A 21,611-nucleotide genomic window follows, 5' to 3' on the forward strand; every position below is an offset into this window, starting at 1 on the left:
TGATCCGTGATCCACCGTACAAAAAACATTGTTTTCTTTTTGTTTTGTTGTTTTTTTTTCCCCCATCCACCCGTATAACATTCCTGTTATCACGAAGTTCGACGACGTCGTTCCATCCGCACGTCGCTATAGAGACCTGCGTCTCAGCTACTGTACGGCGAAACAAGTAAGCGGCACCGACTAGGAGGAGGAGGAGGAGGAGGAGGAAGAGGAGGAGGAGGCGGTAGGTCAAGAGGGGGGGAGGGGGGGGGGGCGGGAGGAGGGGGATCGGAAAAGACGCGGAGAGGTTCGACGACGGTTGAGAGTTCAGTGGGCAGCCGCAGTCGGGCGTAGAAACGGCCCGCCGCGCGATACCCGCCGTTTTGTAAAGGATTACCAGCCGACGACGCGGACGCGTTCTGTCAGACGCACGTGCTCCTGAGAGAGGGTCAGGGTTGTGTTCCTCTGCACCGTAGGGCAAGAAAGAGCCGTCGCGCGGTGTTTTTACTGGTTTTTTTCTTTTTTTTCTTTCATTTTTTTTTTTTTTTTTTTTTTCTCTTATTTCTCATTTTCGATTTTTTTTTTCTTTTTCGAACACACGTTACACCGAAAAGATTTTATCGCATCGCAGGCGTGTAGTTCGGGGATTCCCAATCTTGTTGTCGTTTCGTTGGCTTTTATTTATTTTGGAACGATTGACGAAGAAGAACACAGCGGGAAAAGTGCTGCGATGATCGCGCGGGTAATGGATGATCTTTGAAACGTTGGACGAGTTTCGACCAGTTCTCATTACGCGAGATTGTTGTTTTATTTGTGCAGAGGTGTTGATCGAGTTTTCACCGGACTTGTACTGTAATTTCGATCGGGACGTCCTGCATAGTGGATTGGGATAAGGATTACGATTTTTGTATACTCGGATTTTTTATTCACGGCTGAACGGAGTGGTTGAATATATAGGTGAGAATTATAAGATGCAGTGGTTTAATTATTACTGTCATTACAATCAGCGTTAAGTTGTAGGTTATATCGATAACGAATTCGCATTGTTATTAATGATTAGCGCGGAATCGAAGAGAAAGTATTGAATTATCCAAGAAAAATTGAAGAAGAAGGGTTCGGTTGAAATGAATTACAACTGCAGTGTACGTCGCAATTTTTAAAGGTTCAAATTTTTCCCGCGCTTGAGCTGCTGCAAGCAAGCTGCGTCATATTTGGAGTGAGTATAAATTGCGGGCACAACGTCGACCCTTAACACAAAAATATCCCGCAGTGCAGGGATTTATATCCTGTGACCCTGTGACTCGGAAAATGCATTAGGATCGCGTGAATCGAGGTTACGTCAATTTCTCTGCTACTAGATATTACACGCAGTGTGGAGAGTGAATTTCCGGTGTTTGAACACAATGCAGAGGGGACAAATATTATTAGTATACATGGGTTCAACAGTTGTAATATTCGCGTACACAGTAATTAAATAATTAATTGATATATGCGAATCCACTGCTCGGATAAAAAATGTAATATGGTGTACAATGTCTCATTTTTGAAAAGTTTTGAATTATGTTGATGAGTGAGGGTCTTGCTCTTTCACCGAAGCTGTGTCGAGACGAGCCGACTCGTTAATTATCGAGAAAAGGAAATATAGATTCATGTTAATTGCGTGATCATTTCGTGAAATGCGGTTTGCAAATGCAAATTAGTCTGTGAAACAGTCCTCGTTATGGATTATTTAAAGAACTTTCGAAATGGCCGAACGAAATTTTACAAAATTATCTGAAATTCTGTTGGTTTTTAGACGCCTTGATCTTTGCACTTTTACAATCGTCGCTCATAAAACACAATTCACCACTTTTTCGAATCGTTTGATCCGTGATATAAGGCATAACCTGTTTGATTAAAAATTTAAATAATTGTTGCTCAATCAATTTGGCCTTAGGCTAAATAATCTTGAAAAAATTCCTGTTTGATTCAAGTATGTACTTGAAAATTGCGGGCTCGTCAGAAAGAAAAAGCGTCTGAAAAAGAAGCTGATTGAGACGTTGCTTCTGAATATTTAGATGTATTCTCGATTGACGATACTGATCAGCCGTAAAACTTATAATTATAGGTACCACTGATATAATCAAGATACTAAAATTATCAAGTGTTTACAAAATCATCTACCGGAACGTTCATCAATTCTGCGAATTTTACGACGTGAAGAGTAATTGGCCTGAGGTTCAAATCGGTGATTGGCACTGCTTCAATTTTGCATGTATAAACATTGTATAAGTATTTTTGGCATCTGTCTTAAGGAAATATCTCTGTAAGAAACTTGAGACGAAAAATGAGAAGAATTTCACCGTGTGATGTATTCTCGCTGATTTAACCCCTCGATGCAGAAAATATGAGGCTGCAGAAGATGTATAAGTAATCTCGTTAGCGCAACGAGATATTTTATGGCTACGAAATAACTATTGAGAAGTTGAAATTGCAAAGTATGGGTACAATTCTAAAGCATTGCGACATGACGAGTTTTTCTAAATGAAAAAAGAAGGCCATCGCAAGTATAATTGCTTCCGTTACTATCGAACTTCAACCTCATTGAAAACACCTTCGTTTTGCGAATTAAAATTCCGTCGTTAAAAGTAAACGATGGATACTGCACGCGTACCTAATGAAAGTGCGTTAATGCAGCAATTTCCAAAAAACTGTAAAATTTTATCCTATCCACTCAGAGAAATTTCAAGTTCCGGTTACCTCAGTCCTTGACTATTTTCATTTTTTACCACAATCGAAAAATATGGTTCTCGATAGAAAATCAAAATTAGTTTTGTAGCCGTTACCAGAAAGTCCAGTATCCGTTACTATTCTTTCTCATTACGATCACTGTTACTATATTTTCTTGTAACTGTTAATTACGTTAAAGCCTTATTTAACTAAAAAAGTACGGTAAGCCTCACAAACTGATTTTCCGTTGCAATTACCAAAAGAGGATCGACAATAGCGCAAAATGGTTACGCGCACCTCGTTTTTCGTAATTCCAACAATATTCAAACAATTTTTTTAACGATACCCGTTTTACTGAAATTTTCTGGTTACCGTAACGAATGAAATTTTTCTCAGTGTAATAATCGCGCTGCATGAAACGACGAAACGAAAATCAAATCACGCCCGACGTGACTGAAACTTTGATCCGCACTGACGAATTATCGTTCCGTCTTTGCACGTGTAACGTGAGTTGATAATTTTAAGGATGCGAGGACACGTATCGGTCCTTGTCAAACACCGTGGGCATAACGGCAAGTCATCATCGTCGACTCTCCGCATCGCTGCCGCAATTCGAGTACCTTTTTCGTTACATGTTATTATTACACGTTCGTCGAAGAGGTATTACAAGCATTACACGTATTATTCGTTCGTAGGGAAGGAAATGGGAAACCTCGCGTCTTCGAGCGATGCAATTTCAGCCGTTCGCAGTTTTTTTTTTTTTTTTTTTTTTTGCGTCACGTCAAAGCTGTGCAAATATTTGCGCAAACTTCGGAATCGCACGTTCATTGGCTGATTCCCGTAACGTTTGAGAGCTGGATATGCAATTCGGTTGGCGCCACCGAGGGGTCGATGATTGCGATACTCGGGAGGCTTTGGCACGTCTGAATTACAGGCACCTTGTTAACGAGAGTTTACTTTCTCCGCACTCTAGTATAGGTGTCAAGCAGCTCTCGGAGATACGGTGCTGTTGCTGTTATACACGCATTCAACTTCGTGTAGGCATATTATATCGAGTAATAACGAGCGTCGCGTGCAGCAGCAACGGCAGAAGTGGCGCGAGGGCAAAAAGACTCGTTACGAGGGGGTGATCGAAATTTTTGCACGTAAATCAACTCGGACAATCAGGCGAAACTTACCCCCGGATTTCAGTCGTCTTGCAATTAAACATAAAAGTGTGTTTCGGGTGGTTCTTATTTACGGTGTTGATAATTTTTTTTCGCCCCACCCCCACAAATCAACTTGAAATAATTCAAAGACAATTGCCTAATTTTTTTTACAAAATTTTACGACAGTCCGCATTGTGATCGACGTATCGTATGAAAATAACATGCGAAAAAGTTTCTTTCTCGGTATGTATTTTTATTATGAAAGTAATAATGGTCCGAAATATCTGTAACTGCGAGGTTTTAGCGGACATTGAACGATCTAGACGTATCGCACTTCCTCTAAATAAAAAAAAAAAAACAGATTTTGAGAGTGTGCTAAGCGTCGAATTTGGGGGGTCGGGTGAAAAAGATTCGTCACCACCCTAAATAAGGACCACCCCTAATGTGCATATATTTTTGTGAAAAAGTTGCGACGATTACGACACATAATTAATCAAGGGGAACCGAAATATCTGCGAAATTGTAAAGCTCCAAACAGGTCATTTTTAATAAAAAAAAAAAATATAAAATAAACAGAGAAAGTTACTTTTTCAACGATATTAATCATCGAGGATGTGTCACTCGCTTAGGAAAGCTGGTCAATTTTTGTTCTATATGCTTGGGCTACAGATATAATCCGGAACATGATCCATGGTCACGTTTTATAAACGTATCTCAAAAATATTGTCCATCGGCGTTGATGAAGATCATTCCGCAGTCGCGTATAACAACAATTATTCACCCAGAAAGGGGGAGAACCACACTATTCGCATGAAATAGCCAAAGCCTTAGGCTAGACAATGAAGAAACGGATTCAAGGCGCGTATAGACGATTGGTTATATATCGGCATGTCGATGGATGAATGAATGAATAGAGTTCGTTCACAAATAGGCAACGATAATGTATTACGATCCGTTATAACGGAGGCGTAGAAATGTGAACGAAAAAATGTAAGAAGGTGAAGGAAAAGAAGAAGAACAAGAAATTCCTGCATTAAATAATATTATGAAAGGGGAATAAAATTTATAATATAAAAAGAGATAATTACCAAACTATTTTAAACAGGTATATAGGTATCACATTGCAAAGGAATCGCGTGGCGTACATGACACAAAAAAAAACCCGTGATAAACTTGCGGGATCCGGCGAGAAGCGTCTGGGGAAAGCGTAGATATCACATAGCGTATTCTATACCCGATAGGTTTTCAATTGCGATTTACCGAGTCCGCCGATCGCGGATCGGGCGGGGAAAAGGAGGAGGTGTATATCCGATGACACTTTGCCCTAATGAAAGGCCAGGCGGCAAGGGTACGGCTGTGTACGAATGAACGCCAGGACGCGGGCACGTCGGTAGGTGTATAAGTTGACACCGTGTGAAATAGAATTTCCCACGGGACTCGCAAAGCGAATATAAGCGTCGGCGACGAGCGGCGTCGCGACGCGGCACACTCGCCGTTATATCCAGCACCTAGCCGAGGAGAAGATGCCAAATGAAACTGGCCGACGCGGCGTGCAGTCTGCCTCTTAATGCCTCAATTCCCACTCGATTTATCCCAACGTGGGTGCAATCAATCCTCTTCCTATGCGCGAGCACTGCACCTGTCTACCTTTTGCTTAACCCTTTGAGTCAGACGTTGCTGTGCCGAGACAACTTTTGCAACAAGATAGTATTATGTGGTCTTAGGGATCGCTGATTACAAACGTGGAGTCAGATTTCATGAATTCAAAAAGGTGGATCCAATACGGTGGACCAAAATTTCAAATTTCATCGAATACGGTGAAATAATTCTGTGCAGAAGTTTTTGGGCTGGCCGATTGCATTCTCCATACCGAATTTTCGCAGTCTGATTTCAGATTCGTAATATAAGCGACCCAAAAACCCCTCGACGGAGTTTTTTCTCCGATTTCGATCGAATTTGAAATTTTTTTCGGCCATATTGGGTCCGCCATCTTGAATTTTGGAAATCTGATTTTTGATTCGTAATTGGCGACCACAATAATTAATAATTTATGTAATACACGTACATGTGTAGAGGGGTAATTTTCTCAGGAATGAATTATTTCTTGAATTTTCACGATTTTTCCCAATCAATTTGCTTCTGACATCAACAATTTGAATTATATCGCGATAATTACTTTCGAGTATTCAAAATCTGGTAGTGTACTATGAGAAATAGCAAAAAACCGCTAAGAAATATGGTTAACAGTTATCTAAACATGCAAAAAATGGCTATAAAATAAATCATAAGAATACTTGTTACTATGACTAAAAGGGTTAATGACGAAAGTTAGAAGAGAGAGAACGGCGTTTAAAAAAATCTCCAGAAATATATGTTATTTGCGACAATTATGCGGTGTGGTGAACACAAATGAAACAACATTCTTATCGTGTAATAGAAATGAATGTGAAGAAATTTGAACAACACAAGCTATTTGTAAACACATCATCAATTTGAAAAAAAGGCCTTGTAATTAGAATGTTTAGAATGATTGGAATCTGATTGTTTTTGAGCCGATTCTCACGTTTATGGACGCATTTTATTGGCTCAGTCGAGACCCACAAATTATTCAAAAATCATTTGACAAGTCTTCTATTACAGTATAGTAACTAGTCTGTATAATACCGTGTACTTACACAAATCTATTTTTATCTACTCTGGGCACAGCTATTCGTAAAAAAATATTCAACCGACCTATGGAGAATATACGACGAAAAAAATAAGCTCAAAAGTATTAGACTTTGTCGATAAAAAAAAAAAAAAAAAAACAAGAACAACAGAGTTTAATCATTTTGAACGTTCTAATGATAACCCTTCTCTCAAACTCTTCATATCTGAACTTGTATTATTTGAATTTGCGCGGAATTATCGACGCAAATAACATTGCTGGATATTTTTCAAACGATTCTTTCTCTTTTTCCAATTTTATGTTTCGACTGCCAGGGCGATTCGTCTTTACAGCAACGGATTCGTCTGATGTACCAAAGCTCTTTCGAGCCGACTTACAAGTCGAACTTTCGAGTGCTCAGACCTACAACAACTTACAATTGTTCCGGGCGTGTATAATTTCTCCCCTCTGAATTCCGTTTCCCAAATTGTCTGCACGACGTTCGAAGTGAAAACCAACCGCATATCATGGATTGTATCGCATGCCGTGTGCAAGTACGTACATTTTATACTTACGATAGCGGCGGCTACGGTGTCGGATAAATTAATCCAATTTCTATTAGCCGTTATATACAAGAGGTGTACATGTACGTATACAAGGCACGCAAATGCCTGCATGAAACTTACATAAGATACGAGAAGAGACTCAGTAAGGGGTTTTCAGGTATGTGGTTATCGGTGCGATGAAAGCGACAACTGCGACAGCTAATGAGCAAAGATATGGTCGGCCAATTAACAAAACGACACTGCGCGGCGTTAATTCTTCGTATTACGCGGAGTCTCTCTTGCACAATCTATAGATATACGTTTGCATGTGAATTATACAGCTGCGCGAGTGCGAAGATATTGTTTCGAAAATATTTAGCTGCGACGGACGTGATTTACTCTTCTACAGTTTATTTATTTCTCTTAGATTTTTTATGGTTATTATACATGTATGTATACAGTTATCAAGAATATGGAACGACGAATGAACAGTCGTTTATTCAAAACTCGCAATCAGGTCAAATAATTAAATATCATACACGTAGCTGTATAGCTGTATTTGAAAAATAACTCTAATTCTTCACGACGATCGAGTATTTGACGATAGTCAAAAAAGTCTACTTCGGTCAATTTTTCGCAAATGAGACTCTGTGTGGGGTAATAATGGAGTGAAAGAAACTCATTTCCTCAGAACAAACGAACGAAAATCAAATACACGGCTGCCGGATTCCTTTACTCTTGTAAAATATATTCTCTCTTTGAACGCAGCACCGTTAAATGTCATCTTGTCCTTACTCGCTTGGAGTCCGAAAATTATTATTATAAAAACGACTGAAATATGTCAAATATGATAAAAACCGATCGCAGTTTAAGAAATCGTATTTTCTCCCCCATTGACGAATTACCAGAAGGATTCAAACGAAATAGAAGAGTGGAGAAATAAAATTAATCTCGAATGTCGCGAGCGGATAAAGAAGCCTCAAAGAATATATTTCCCGCTAGCCGTGACGCTTTGCGATTTTTCTGAACTCTGAACCCTCGCCTTTCGATTCCCAGTATTCTCTTTGTCGAAAAATGAAACTCTTGTGCATCTCGATTCTGCGTTATTCCCAGCAACGCGTCAAGGCTTACAGATAATAACGATACCTCCTATGATAAATCGCAAGTAATCGAAGTCCAATTTGATCGGTAAATGGACGCATAATTATACATATATATATATATATCCATGTAATGAGAACAGCATGGTCCGAACAAATGATACGTGCCAACGGAGATAATTAACTTCCGGTAACTGGCTGCGGTTACAAAACCGCAAAGTGAGTTGGAAGTGAGATACGTGCGTCGAACAATAACATAATAATCCATCCGGCATGCTGCTGCAGCGTATAAATTCGTAACGTCATCCTGCAGTCTAGTGGAATAATTAGGCGTAATACGAACACTTGTCGCCTAGAATAAACGTTTGCACAACGCGTTTTCCACAAAACATCACTGCGTGCAGGGTTGCCTAACTTCTCTCCCCGGCGATGCTGGTCACGGTTGATCAGGGGCAGAAAATCATTGTCAGCGATAAAAAGAGGTGGGAAACACAAAATGCACACTTCTCGTTGTACTGCGAAACGAAAGATTATTGCAGCTCAACGAATCGTCTGCGCCCTTTTACGTATATTTTCCTTTTCTGAGTTAACAGGAAAATCGAAACAGTGTAATATTTCTATCGAGAAACACCCTGTACAATTTTTATGAACGTTGATATCTACCGCAAGCGTAATCAGCTTTCCGTTCACGGTCTTCATTCTGCGCCCCTCTCTCTCTCTCCCTCTCTCTCTCTCTCTCTGTTTCTCGTTACTTGCGCGCGTCTTATTGAAATAATATAAACATGTACATCCACATCCCGGTGTTGCGTAAACGCAGTTGGACTTCTGCGGAGTGCGTCAGTCGGTCCAAGAAACGAAGTGAAGAGAAGAGAAGAGACGGGGATTGACGATCGCAGACGAAAGCAATGCGCGATAAAACTCGTGCGTTTACACACGATTTACACATTCCGCGCAGGAGACACGACGCCGATGAGTTTTGCTGTATCGAAAAGAAGAACATGGGGAGGGGAGGAATTTACGATTGCACGTGCGCGCATTTCGCGACCGCGTGTCCACTATGTCTATTCGCACCGCTGGATGAAAAAATTTTGCATTGCAAATTAACTCGCGGATATGGTATAAGACGTCCGGTATAATTTCATCTTTGATGGATGTTGATATTTTAACTTGATACCGTCGTTTCGTGGTCAAATATTATGATTTATATCAACCGGTTACCGAACGAATTCGATGAAACTTCAACTCTCTGCGAAACAGGTAGATCAATTTCTTTAGCCGTTGTCAGTGTCCGTCGCAAATTTTTTTATATGTTAAATAAAAATTTTCTTAAACTCAAGTGTATTAACGCGGTACAGAGAAAAGGAAGAAGAAGAAAAGAAAGATAGACTTAAAATTCGCGAAGAGAAAAATAATAGGGTGGATTTTCTTTCTGCGGAAACTTTTCTTTGTCTTCGTGATGATTATGTGACACTCTGATATTTTCTCACAAAGTTCGTAAAGCCCTGTGAAACGGGAGTTTTCAGAGTTTACCTTTTCGAGGAGAAAATATCAGAGTTGACAGCTAAATTTAATATCTCTGTCTACTAGTTTAACGGAAAATTTTGAAAGAAAAAAGCTGAGAGGACGTACTTCGCAATAGTTTACTCTGAAATCTTCTCCAAACGTATCGTTTTGGAAAATTAAGAATTCAAAGTTTGCTGATTGCTATCATTCGCATTACACTATTAAGCAATTTTGAAAACATTCTTCCGAATGACTGGTAAAAATATGCTAAGAATAAAAGTGAAGCAAAAGTGCACTGCCCCATATTCTACTCGAATTCGTATACCGTAATAGATGTTTCGAAACCTGCAATTTTCACCGTAGATTCCTGCATGTGCTCGTGATTTAGAATCGAACAAACCTCGTAAATCTCCCGACTGATGCCTGCCTGCGTGCATCTCGATCCGCGAGTATCGCTGACCAATGTTGCAACATACAGATTGATAAATGTGCCGGTTGCGAATTCTCATCTCGTCTCGTCTCGTCTCGTAGAAATGCCGGCTGCTGCAGGCGGTGATTTTCAAACAACATACGTTTTACATTATACGGTCAATCGTTTAATTTCCCAGTAGGAGATTTTCTCTTTTATGCCTATTTTCGACGCGAAGAATTCGCTGGCTCATAAGTAGAATGATTTCGCAACAACGTTGAAAGTAAAAAAGACAACTTGGGCTATGATTGTACGGATAGAAAACTGAAACTATAAGAAATCTGGGGAATAGGTTATATAACAAAATATCAAAATGCCAGACGGTGCCGGAGACCTGATTTTTTTAGATTCAAGTTCTTTAAATTACCGAAAAACGGCGTGGTCTCGTTTGTACCCTAGGATATAAAACAAGGGTTATATATACATGCCGCAGTGACGCAAATCAATGAAAATAAACTAATCAACCAAGAAAAATTTCATTGCATTGGATAAAATTTTGCAGGTTCAATTAAACTTGCTTGTATTAGTTCACAATAAAAATTTCTGGTCCAGTGAATCGTTTTTATAATATATGCGTGTGGAGAGAAAGAAAAAAAAATACATTGATAGTATTTCCCTCCTTTGTTGTTTGCGGTTGCATTAAAATTCAACATACCCAACTTGTTGTTCTCCCGTATTTTAAACAACGCATCCTTTCCGTTTTTCCAGGTACACAGCCGTCGACGAGGAGTCGCCAGGAGCAGCGTCTAGAGGGCTCGGAGCCGCCTCTCCGTCGCAAAGAACCGTTTCAGCGGGCAAAGCTGAGGGTGGTGACATGTTGGAGCTGCGTTTATCGACGCACGGCGACGTCTTCTCCTCGAAGTCATCGCCGGTACAAAAATCGGCGAAATGCGCGGACGAGGACTCGGGCTCGGCGCAGGTCCCAGGGGACCGGTCCCGACTGGGTGGCGTCGTTAGGACCCCGGAGGGCGTCGAGAAGCCGGTGGAAACGCGTATACCGGAAGTGACGATTATGCAGGATGCGAAACGCGCCGCGACGCCGGCCTGCAGAGAACCAGAGCTTTTGAGGATCTGCTCGACCCCGTCGCAGGAGATTCGCGAGGTCCGCAAGGACAGCGCCCTCTACCTCGAGGAGGATGAGGTCGAGGGACTCAGGGACCTCAGGGAGTCGCTGAGGGCCCGTTCGCCGCGAAGCCTGACCCCGAGACGGGAGAGCAGCGGGTACGCGAGCAACCTGGGCACCTTCGACGAGGAGCGGAGGACATCGGAGGTCGATTTGACGGGGATAAGGGAGCGCCGGAGGTCCTCGACGAAGAGGCTGACCTCCGAGACTTTCGTCCCCGTAACGCGTGGCTGGACAAGCAGGAACGAACAGGAACAGAACACGACCAACCCCGAGAATTCGGATAACCGTAACAAGGCGTCGAATCCCGAGATCCGCGAGGCCGAGGGCGTCGAAAGGCGGGGAAAAACCGCCTCGAATCAACCGGCCCAGAAACGACCCTCGGAATCACCGAGCGAGGTTCTTTCCTACGCCGAGGTCCTGCAGGCTAAACCCGGGGGTCCGATTAACAGGTCCAAGGTCCTGTCGCGGGTCGAGTCCTTCGACGCCGCCGATCTTCCCGGGCGGACGTCGACCGGCGTTGATCAGCTCGCCTCCAAGATCGGTATCCAGCGAAACAAGAGGATCGTCCACCAGTACAGCACTCCTAATTTTCCGAGCATGGAGCTAGAGAGGATACTCGAAAGGCCGCCGGACAAGACGCCGGAAATCATTGTACCCCCTGCGCCGACGACGGTCGAACGAAACGATCAGGGAGCGGATGTCGTTGCGACCGGCAAACTCCTGCCAAGGTCGGTCAAGGTCTACCAGCTCCTGTCCACGCAGTCCGAGGACCGAGGCGACGGTGTTCCGAACCTGGCCGACAGGCGGATTTCACTGCAGATCACGCGGCAGGACGAGGAACGACTTCCGGGAGAGGAAGGAACGACGGGAACCGCCCCCCCGGTCATCGCCGAGGGTCCCGAAATCCTTGGCGTTCCCGCCGCTCCCGAGGGAAGATCGCACCTCTCACCCTCTTCGAATCTCGCAGATCCTCCGGTTCGCAAGCTTTCAACCCCCGGTGAAATGGGCGCGTCGCAGCGACTGCTCGGCGACTCTGGGATCGGGATTAGACCCATTTATCCCTATTGTCCATATTCGCCGTACGGCAGTCCTCAAGGATCGCCGAGGACCAGGAGGCGACCTCTTAGAGAAAGTCGGCGCGTTTCTATCGACAATAGACAGGGTGCTCTTCAGCTTAATCAGTACAAACTCTTGGACAATATCGGACAGGTGAGTCAATGTTTTCACTTGTTAAAGCTGCGAGAACGCTGCTTGCCAATTTCTTGACACTTGGAAATGTCGTCGGTTTTCAGTCCCATTGTGTTGTGCTTCTTTTCAACGGGTTTCAATTTATGAATTATGTCATAATTAGTCTGAAGGAATCAAATTTGTAAAAATTTGTTCGCATTTTTTTCCGGATTTTATATAGTTTATCTACTGAATTTTAAAGAATTCTAAACTTGCGACATCACGACTTTTCTCAAAAATACATCGTTAGGATTAATTGCCAGCTTTAGCCTAGTTCGTTTGAATGTCGAAAAATTCGGATCGTGGATCTTCTGAAAACCTTCTGGATCAGCGTTTGTACGTATAATATGAGATCAGAATTTCCGTCGGAATTACGCCAGAGGTAAAATCATTCAGAAGGCATAAATTACACGTTCAAATAAAAAGGAATGTAAGAAAAAAAAAAAAAGAATAAAAAATAAGAATAGGCGGAACTTTGGTCTCTGCAAATAATACTCAACGAATACACCGCTGCAAGCTATACCAATATTTGCCTCACATTAGAGGCGTACCTGCGTAGATCTCGACGACGAGCCGTAATGGGTATAACGGTTTGTTAAAACAGATCGATGTTGCAAAATTAAACAACTTATCGGAATAGTATTGAAGGAGAAAAATAAAAGAAAACTAACGAGTCAACCAGAAATAACAATTAGTCACTAGCGCAACTTGTTTATCACTTCTTTGCACGGTGAAAACAAAAAATAACCAAGTGTGAAAAATACGGGTATCCAACTAATTCCATTTAACGTTTCCTCGATAATGCGGGAGTTGAATTCGACGGAAAGTTTGGCCTCCGTTCGCGTGTGACCAAAGTATTTATCGGGTCAAGAGTAAACCGATTGTCGAAAAGGTGGCAGCAGCCTCGTTTTGTCTGGTAATAATTTCAAATTTGAATATCTCCTCGAGTATATGTATTCATGCGTATTTATTACACTTCACATACGTACATCGCACGTTCCATACGTTACACAAGTCGGAATTCCCAACTTGTTAGATCAAAGGCGCCTACGTACAAATTTCAGTTCGCCTCCAGCAATTAGATAATATTAATATATGCAGAGAGCCGCTAGTTTCCATAAATTTACATATCCACTGCTAAACGGTAAAGGAATATTAAGAGATAACCTTAATGACCGTGTGTGTAACATTATAAAATAACGTGAGCCGCACAGAATTGTATAAATTCCGCTACTAATCAATTCTATGATTTGTGACAATGAAAAAAATAAATAAATAATGAAAGATTATTTGAACGAGTGCTCGTGCTAACTTTCTCACGACTTTTTCCAGCGATACAGAAATTAGAATACGTAAAAATATTTTCAGCAAAGTACACCGGATTTTCGTATTAGCGAGGAATATAAAAAAAATTCAAATTTCATATTTTGTCGGAAAAGACATTGCAATTCCGGTTGGGAAATTTTGATACATTTTTTTTTTCTTCTTTAAAATTATGATTTCTCAATTTCTTTGTAACCATAACAAGATGTAAAGGATAAAGCAATTTCGTGAGGAAATAATCTTCTTTGAGATTGAAATTAATGAAGTCCGTCGAAACGAAAATCGTACAAATATCATATATTGGATTTAAACATTTCGCCGCTAATGCGGGGGTAGAATTAAATTATACGTCTCGCGTGCTGCTGGCGAATTAAGCGGGTCAAAAATTAGCTGGTTGTAAATAAAGCATTGCGGGGATCGTTTTTTGCCAAGTTGTTGAAAATTCCTCATTCGCGTCTACACGCATAGCCATTCAAAGACACGATACGGCCACGGGATTAGACTCGCCCATAGTACGGTGAAACTTTTCCACACACGAGAAATCGGTCGAACGTACGTTTTAACCTTTGACGAAATGGAATCGCCTAAAGGCGACGAACACCTTTTTACCTCGAAATTGAAAAACTCGACTCTGTATTGACAGGGCACTTTGAATTCGGAAAAGGTTCGCACGGTTTTTTGTTTTTTTTTTTTTTTTTTTATCTCAAGAGAAAACAAGAAGAACACGTAGGTAAATTTTTTTTTGTTGCTATTTCTGAATACCCGAACACATTTCGCATAAGACTTACGTGAATAGTTTTCAAACCTAATATCGCCAAATCATCAAATCGTTTGTACAAATAATTACTTCTATTGTTGCATGACGTTCGAAAATCGCACAAATAAGGTGAACGCCAATTAGATCGATCGAAATAAAAACTTTCCTCGCACGACAATTATCGTGCTGGTTTACGATGATAATAATAATAATAATAATAATAATAATAACAACGACGACAACCTTAATACCAGTACAATTCTTTTTGTAAATATTTCAAAGGGTAATGAGAGCGTCCGGAACGATTTAAAAATTAACCAACGTGCCAGTTTTAGTCGTTGACAAGAAATATGTAACACCCGTTAAGTTTCGAACGTCATCGGGTTGAACCAAGGAATTGTAACAGCTGCGGATATAAAATTGATGCTTAAATTATTGCCCGTAAGAACGTTCGCCGAGGGTCTCGTCCGTAGATATAATGTATGAGAAATCGTGTATGAAGAAATGAGTAACTAGACGACGTCCACAGCAGTTATACCAAGGCTTGCAGGACACAATATACCTTGTACACCATGCGCCGAAAGAAATGATACATCAATAAAGAATATTGCCGCGCCGCGACCCGCATTTAATGTATAATATTATAGCGTCGTAAATTGGCGCATAACTCACGCGGTTCGGCTCTATTCGCTTCTCTTTTCTCCTTCTTCTTCTCCTCTCTTTATATATATATATTATATATATCAGCTGCAATATCGTTTCAAAGTCGTAGAAACTTTTCTGCAAAAACTGTTTCTTTATCATATGCGTTTTACGTAGGTATCAGAATTTATTGCGGTTGTTGAGTGTGTAAAGTCCAACGTGTAAGGCGTAAGTTTTGAGGTCGTAATACAGGTGGAGGAGAAAATCTAGCGTAGGTGTAAACGAGACTTACAGAAATTACGTAGAATTGATCGTACGGGATAAAATTGTTTTTATTTCGTTGTACAATTAAAAATTTTTTTATTTCCTTTTATTTTCGCCTCTCTTATCGTAAATTTTTTTCCCCGCAGCTCACGCAGCCCGGATTTTCCAACGACGAAAATTGAAATAAAATAGAAAGGCTCGGTCGGGTCCGATTAGGTGTGTATTATAGCTGCGGATCGGGGATTCCGAACGCCATGGGATTATAATGCATTGTTCGGCGCGGTGTGAAAATTAATTAATTTACCGATAGCCGGGTTCGATAAGCCGAGGCATTATACAGCCTGCTATAACATTTTGCATAGCAAAGAACACGGTAATAGTCGTTCGCCCACTTCTTGTTCAAGCTGTTTCAGCTGGTGTAAGAAATCATTCGAATATAATCACATGCAGCCACAGCGCTGACACGCACGTCCGTTCTACGCTTGATCGGGGCGTTTTTAATACTAGCAGAGAAATACTCGTCTCTATAGGTATAATATCGACGCATACGTGTCTAATTGTAAAGCTATAAAACGTCTTTGTCAAATCTGACACGCGTGTTACACGGCCCAACATTACGATGCTTCATCCGGCGTATAATGTAAGCAAAGATAAAGTAGGAACGACCGTAAGACTGGCTTCGTTATTGAAAAAAACAAAGCTTGAAAAAAATAGTAATAAGAAAAAAATATTCTACAATATGAATAATTTAATATCGATAATTAAACGCGAGTTGTTAAGGCTCGTGTGGGTCTAATCACGCGTCATGTTCGTTATAATGAACGTGTCGATGGACGCGTGAGCAACATGGCGCTGCCGGTGTAATCGCTGTCTCTCTCTCTCTTTCTCTTCTACACCAATTTGTTACGTCGCAACTTAAGTCAGCGTTTCTTTCAGGGCTCTTACGGTATTGTCAAACTCGCCTACAACGAAGAGGACGAAACGCACTACGCGATGAAGATCCTAAGTAAGAAAAAACTGATGAAGAAGGCCGGGATTTTCGGGAGAATGGCACCGGGTAGAAAAGGGCTCGCTAATCCGTTGGCAAAGGTTTACAGGGAGATTGCCCTTCTCAAAAAACTCGATCATCCGAACGTCGTGAAGCTCGTCGAGGTCCTCGATGACCCGGACGAGGACAACCTCTACCTCGTGTTCGAGCTTGTGCAAAAGGGTGAGGTCCTCCAGCTGCCGACCGATCAACCATTGGACGAGGACACAGCGCGGATTCACTTTCGCGACATCGTTTTGGGGGTCGAATATCGTGAGTTCTTCTTCATCTTCGTCATCGTAATTTTCTTCCCTCACGTTACGTGAAATTCATAATTAAGAACGAAGCGTGCTAGCCTGGTGATTCTTTTTTCTTTTCTTCTCGCCTCTTATTCATTTCCAGCATCATTCCTTCGACAAGCGGAGCTTTACTGCACCGGAGGCGGTCGGAATGTTTCACAGCGTCAAAGAGTGCTCGAAAGCTCATTTCAACCCCTTCTTGTTCCCCCAGCTCTTGAACGTCCACGTATCAGTGCGCGTGTGTGTGTGTGTGTGTGGCGTCCGACTGCAGAGCGAGCAAAAGCATCCGCAGATGTGAACTCACACCCGGCTCTCGTCCGAACTTTGTTCTTCCAGTGCATTACCAACGGATAGTACACAGGGACATAAAGCCCAGCAATCTGCTCGTCGACGGCGAGGGTCACGTTAAGGTCGCGGATTTAGGTGTCAGCGCGGAATTAAGGGCTGCTGGTGAACTGCTCTCGGGACCTGCTGGAACGCCGGCGTTTGCCGCACCGGAAACTACCACTCCTGGAGCGCAGTATTCCGGAACGGTGGGTGAAAAATTCAAACTCCAAACACGGGTTTGGGTTTCGTGTGAAAGTTTTAAATGGGAAAATCTTCTTTCTTCAACGTTTTACAGGTCTAGAGTGCACAAGTAACGTGTTCTTTAGCGAAATCGAACGTGTATCGAGAAACGGTTGATGTAAAGAAAAACGATTGATCGATTCATTGATTGATTGATCGGCCAAAATTCAATACGTCTCGTTAGAATAGTCGAAATATTACACATTCGTAAGCTGTGAAGATTTCTTTGAGAGTAAAAGAATAGCAAATATTCGAATTATAAACGAAATAAGCTTATTCGTGTCGATTATTCGTTTCAACTTGCTCGCTGTTCTTCCATCACCTCGGCGTCGTTAAATTGTTATCATCGTTATTGTTATTATTATTTAAATTAATATACAGTGTCGATTGTCAGCCAACCAACCTTCTTGTCAAACGTTGTACCGAATGCGCGCGTGTCCGTGTCATTTTATGTAAATACACAAGTGCGGTAATTGGCTTGTTGGCTAATTGGTTTGGTATACTGCTAGGCGACCGCTTGAGTATCGGATTGTGGAAAAATAGTTGAAACCAGTATACCGGTACTCCTATGCATAATGTATGGTCAAAGTGCGTAGAGCTAGGCAACAGCATGACTCTATTAAAGCCTCTCCACGCACCTGTCCGGACACGTAACGAGTTCTCTGCAGTCTGCGATGCATACCTGGAGGCTGCACTCCGAACGAATATAATTAACGCCTTTCAAAGTTATCGCACCGTTAAAACTGTCCTCAACTTTTACAGAGTCGGCACCATTTGACAAACGCTAAGTTGTCGCGCTTACGTTTCTACGTTATGCAGTTTTATTACGGTTATTATTATCAAAAATATCAGTGCAGGAGAATTGATAAGTTCGCGGCACTGAACACTTATAACGGTTATTAGTATATCTATAGCTATACGACGTACGTAACAATTCATTCTTACCTGCGCGAAATCAATAGTGTTATTTGTAATTATTATCGAACGAGGAATTTCTCTTGCGTAAAATATTTATTCAGATTGTATGCAACGACCGTGCTTATAATACTGCTGTTGCATACATTTTTTACAACCTATAATGCGGGGATCCCAAACCTGATCGAAGACTATGAATTATTAAACGATTTTTTCCACAAGCTGTACCGTCTGAGAATTACCAAATGCATCGGAACATATAAATGAGAAGCAGATTGAGCTATTGGAATCAAAAAAATAAATATATATGTATTGGGAAAAAAAAAAATAAAAATTAATGGTTACAATGAGGAAAATTTCACTTGTTATAGTAAGTAGAAAAATTTAGTAAAACAGGTATCGTTAAAGAAAACTATTTGAATGTTGTTGGCATTACGAAAAACTAGATGCGCGTAACCATTTTGCATTATTGTCGATCCTTTTTTGGTAATTGCAACGCAACATCAGTTTCCGAGGTTTACTCTACTTTTTTAGTTAAACAAGGCTTTAACGTCAATTTATCGTTGCACGAGCATTAAATTTTCGCAACAGTTACAAGAAAATCTAGTAACAGTGATCGTAATGAGAAAGAATAGTAACGGATAATAGACTTTCCGTTAACGGCTAGAAAACTAATTTTCATTTTCTATCTAGAACTATACTTTTCGATTGTGGTAAAAAAAATGAAAATAGTTAAGGACCGAGCGGTAACAGGAACTAAAAATTTCTCTCAGTGTATAAGTTTCGTTGCGTCGCGACTTGGAATCTTACAATAATTTCAAGAAAAATTACTAGTATCGTTTCTCAGAAAGCAGTATAAAAATTCGTGATTTCCGGCTAAGGGAGAAAGAAATGCAGTTTAATTAAAATAATTTACCCTGCAAATTCTCAACGTTCACAGCTCTGCGACGTTTGGTCGATGGGAGTGACTCTTTACTCATTGGTGACCGGAAAAGTGCCTTGGGACGGATCCGGAAGCATAATCGGTGTGCAGGCGGCGGTGCGATCGGAGCCGTTAAGGTTCCCAGAAAAACCAGAGCTCTCCGCGAAACTGAAGGAGCTGATAACCAGGATGCTGGAGAAGGAACCGTCCGCGAGGATCGCGCTGAGGGACATCAAGATACATCCGTGGGTTACGAACGAGGGGGCGGAAGCTCTGCCGAGCGAAGCTGACAACTGCAGACTTCCGGTTACCGTCACCGACGAGGAGGTCGCCCGAGTCGTTACCAGGGTTCCTAAGCTCGACACCCTCATTTTAATCAAGACGATGCTCAAGCAGCACAGCTTTCAGGTGAGAGAAATCCGAGCAACCGGTTATCTTTAATCAAGGCGAAATCTCAGCCAAGTGTAACGAAACGTCTGTAATTATGTCTGCCAACTTTTTCGAGAAAAGTAATCTCGAAGCTTTTTATTCGGCTGTTTACTACCGCAGGCCGTCTTTTTCCTAGGAGACGTGGCTCCGCGCTGTCCGATCACATATACATGTAAGGATGCTTTTAGGGGCATGTAAAAGCGAAATTACTCGCGTATTGTTAGAACGAAACGAGCAAACAATCGGACGAACGCCTAAACCTTGTACGCTTGTGTTTGAACACCGTGAGTTCTCTGCGCGTTGAGTTTTCATCGGAAAACTTGGTCCGAACCTCGTCCTTCTTATTCGCGTTAACTTATTAATGACATTCTGGAGGTTGAGCTTCGTTCAGAATACATGAAGCCCTCCTCGACTTCTCCGAGGGGTTTTTATTTATTATTTACGACCTGGAATGTTATCCCGTTACATCCTGGAGCAAGGAATTTTCTTCTCTATTTCACCGCGCGGAATAACCGTCGTAAAGTTTGCGCATCGAGCTTTCTCGTATCAAGTCTGACGAAAACTATACGCGTTGGAAATATCGTCTTTATACAAGTCCTCGGAGAATCGGCAAAGTCAATTTTTTCCCGCAAAAATTCATGATTTCCAAAGATTGAAAGATCAAGCTTACTTGTTTCACCGTCACTCCAAATTTTTACCAAGCCGAAGGCGTTTTCGTTTTCGAGTATCTTTAACAAGTCTATACGGCGAAGAAAAAGAACCCTCCTAAATTTCAATTCCGAGAATCTGCCTGCCGGTGTCATCTACTTCGATTAAGACTCCTCCTCGATGACTAATAATTAATAAATAAGTTAACGCGTCGTACCGACGATCGATTTTCCTCCACATTGCGTCGTGCAACTCTAGGTACTTATAAACACTATAAATATGCGTCTCGTGTAAAATCTATGCACCGGTAGTCGCCTTTTTACGAAGAAAAACTTAATCGCATGTTACTCGTACGTGGCAAACAGATTCGCAGGGCAATTATCGCTCTGTTTTTCGCTTGATTTAATAGACGAGCTGCTTCCTTGGCCTTTCATGAATAATAATACTAAACAACTTTACAGAATGAAAAATAAAAAATAAAATATTCAAAGAAGCGTAAAAGAAAATATAATACAGCGCTGCGAATAACTTTTATCTTCACAAGGATAACTCATCGAGTTGAACAAGCAACCCTTGGCGCTTAATTGAAACACCGGACTTACTTCTTATTATCGTTAGGTTGGAGGAATAAAAATATTTACGAAGTATTTCATATATAACATAACGTTCGAGTTTCTCGGCTTCGTTTACACGCCGAATGGAGAAATACGTAAAAATATTTAGCAAGCTTAATTTTTTGTTCAACTTTTGCCGAAGAAGATATAAAATGTATGATATTGTAATGCCGATAACGGTAATAACCATTAATCGTGAATCTTTTTTATCTGATCAAGTGACTATACATATACATACATTCCCATAAGAACCGTCCTAACATTAACAAGACGAAAAATAAAACATATCATACGTAACGGCTGTTCGTTTTAAGCATTATTATTAGTATTATTGTTGTTGTTGCTCTTGTCATTATCATTTTTATTATTATACCGATTCAATTTCATTACTAATGCAAGAACGGTGATTTACGGTTAGTAAGTAATAAATTTGAACGGGCTTTGGCTGCATTGCGAAGCTTTGGAAGTACCTAATCGGTACCTTCGACCGTTTCGTTTCGGAGTGATTTAGGTACCTTCGATCAGCTACGAGAAATATATATGAGGACATGTGGGCTGGATGTGGGCCGCAGTTCTGCGCAATCTTTCCCATCGAGCGATTCATATTTACACCTATAATATTCAAGGACGGCTTTCCCTTAAAGCCTTCGTGATTCCCTCGGGAGAAGAGCGATTCATTTATAACTAATGCATGATCCTCAACCTTTCGAATAATTCCTAGTCAAACTCTGCTGCTTTGTTTGTAGAATTT

At 41.3% G+C, this 21,611-nt stretch overlaps 2 protein-coding genes across 4 annotated transcripts in view; one reads left to right on the plus strand and one right to left on the minus strand.

Moving 5' to 3' along the window:
- The window catches only part of LOC124177864, a 65,279-nt gene that overhangs the window by 42,675 nt on the left and 993 nt on the right, over positions 1-21,611 (minus strand). The gene's annotated exons all lie outside the window — the stretch shown is intronic.
- The window catches only part of LOC124177862 (cyclin-dependent kinase 12-like), a 45,872-nt gene that overhangs the window by 16,664 nt on the left and 7,597 nt on the right, over positions 1-21,611 (plus strand). The window contains exons 1-6 of one of the 3 annotated variants that reach the window (XM_046560744.1): positions 536-721; positions 799-936; positions 10,809-12,435; positions 16,376-16,739; positions 17,102-17,298; positions 19,188-19,577. In XM_046560744.1, the coding sequence (XP_046416700.1) occupies positions 10,915-12,435; positions 16,376-16,739; positions 17,102-17,298; positions 19,188-19,577 (2,472 nt within the window). In that variant the 5' untranslated portion in view covers positions 536-721; positions 799-936; positions 10,809-10,914. Of the gene's footprint in view, positions 1-535; positions 722-798; positions 937-6,855; positions 7,038-10,808; positions 12,436-16,375; positions 16,740-17,101; positions 17,299-19,187; positions 19,578-21,611 lie in introns of those variants that run through there. The other 2 variants (XM_046560745.1, XM_046560743.1) reach the window with 2 other exon arrangements.

The sequence above is a fragment of the Neodiprion fabricii genome, chromosome 3 (assembly GCF_021155785.1).
Source record: "Neodiprion fabricii isolate iyNeoFabr1 chromosome 3, iyNeoFabr1.1, whole genome shotgun sequence".
In the NCBI taxonomy this organism is placed as follows: domain Eukaryota; kingdom Metazoa; phylum Arthropoda; class Insecta; order Hymenoptera; family Diprionidae; genus Neodiprion; species Neodiprion fabricii.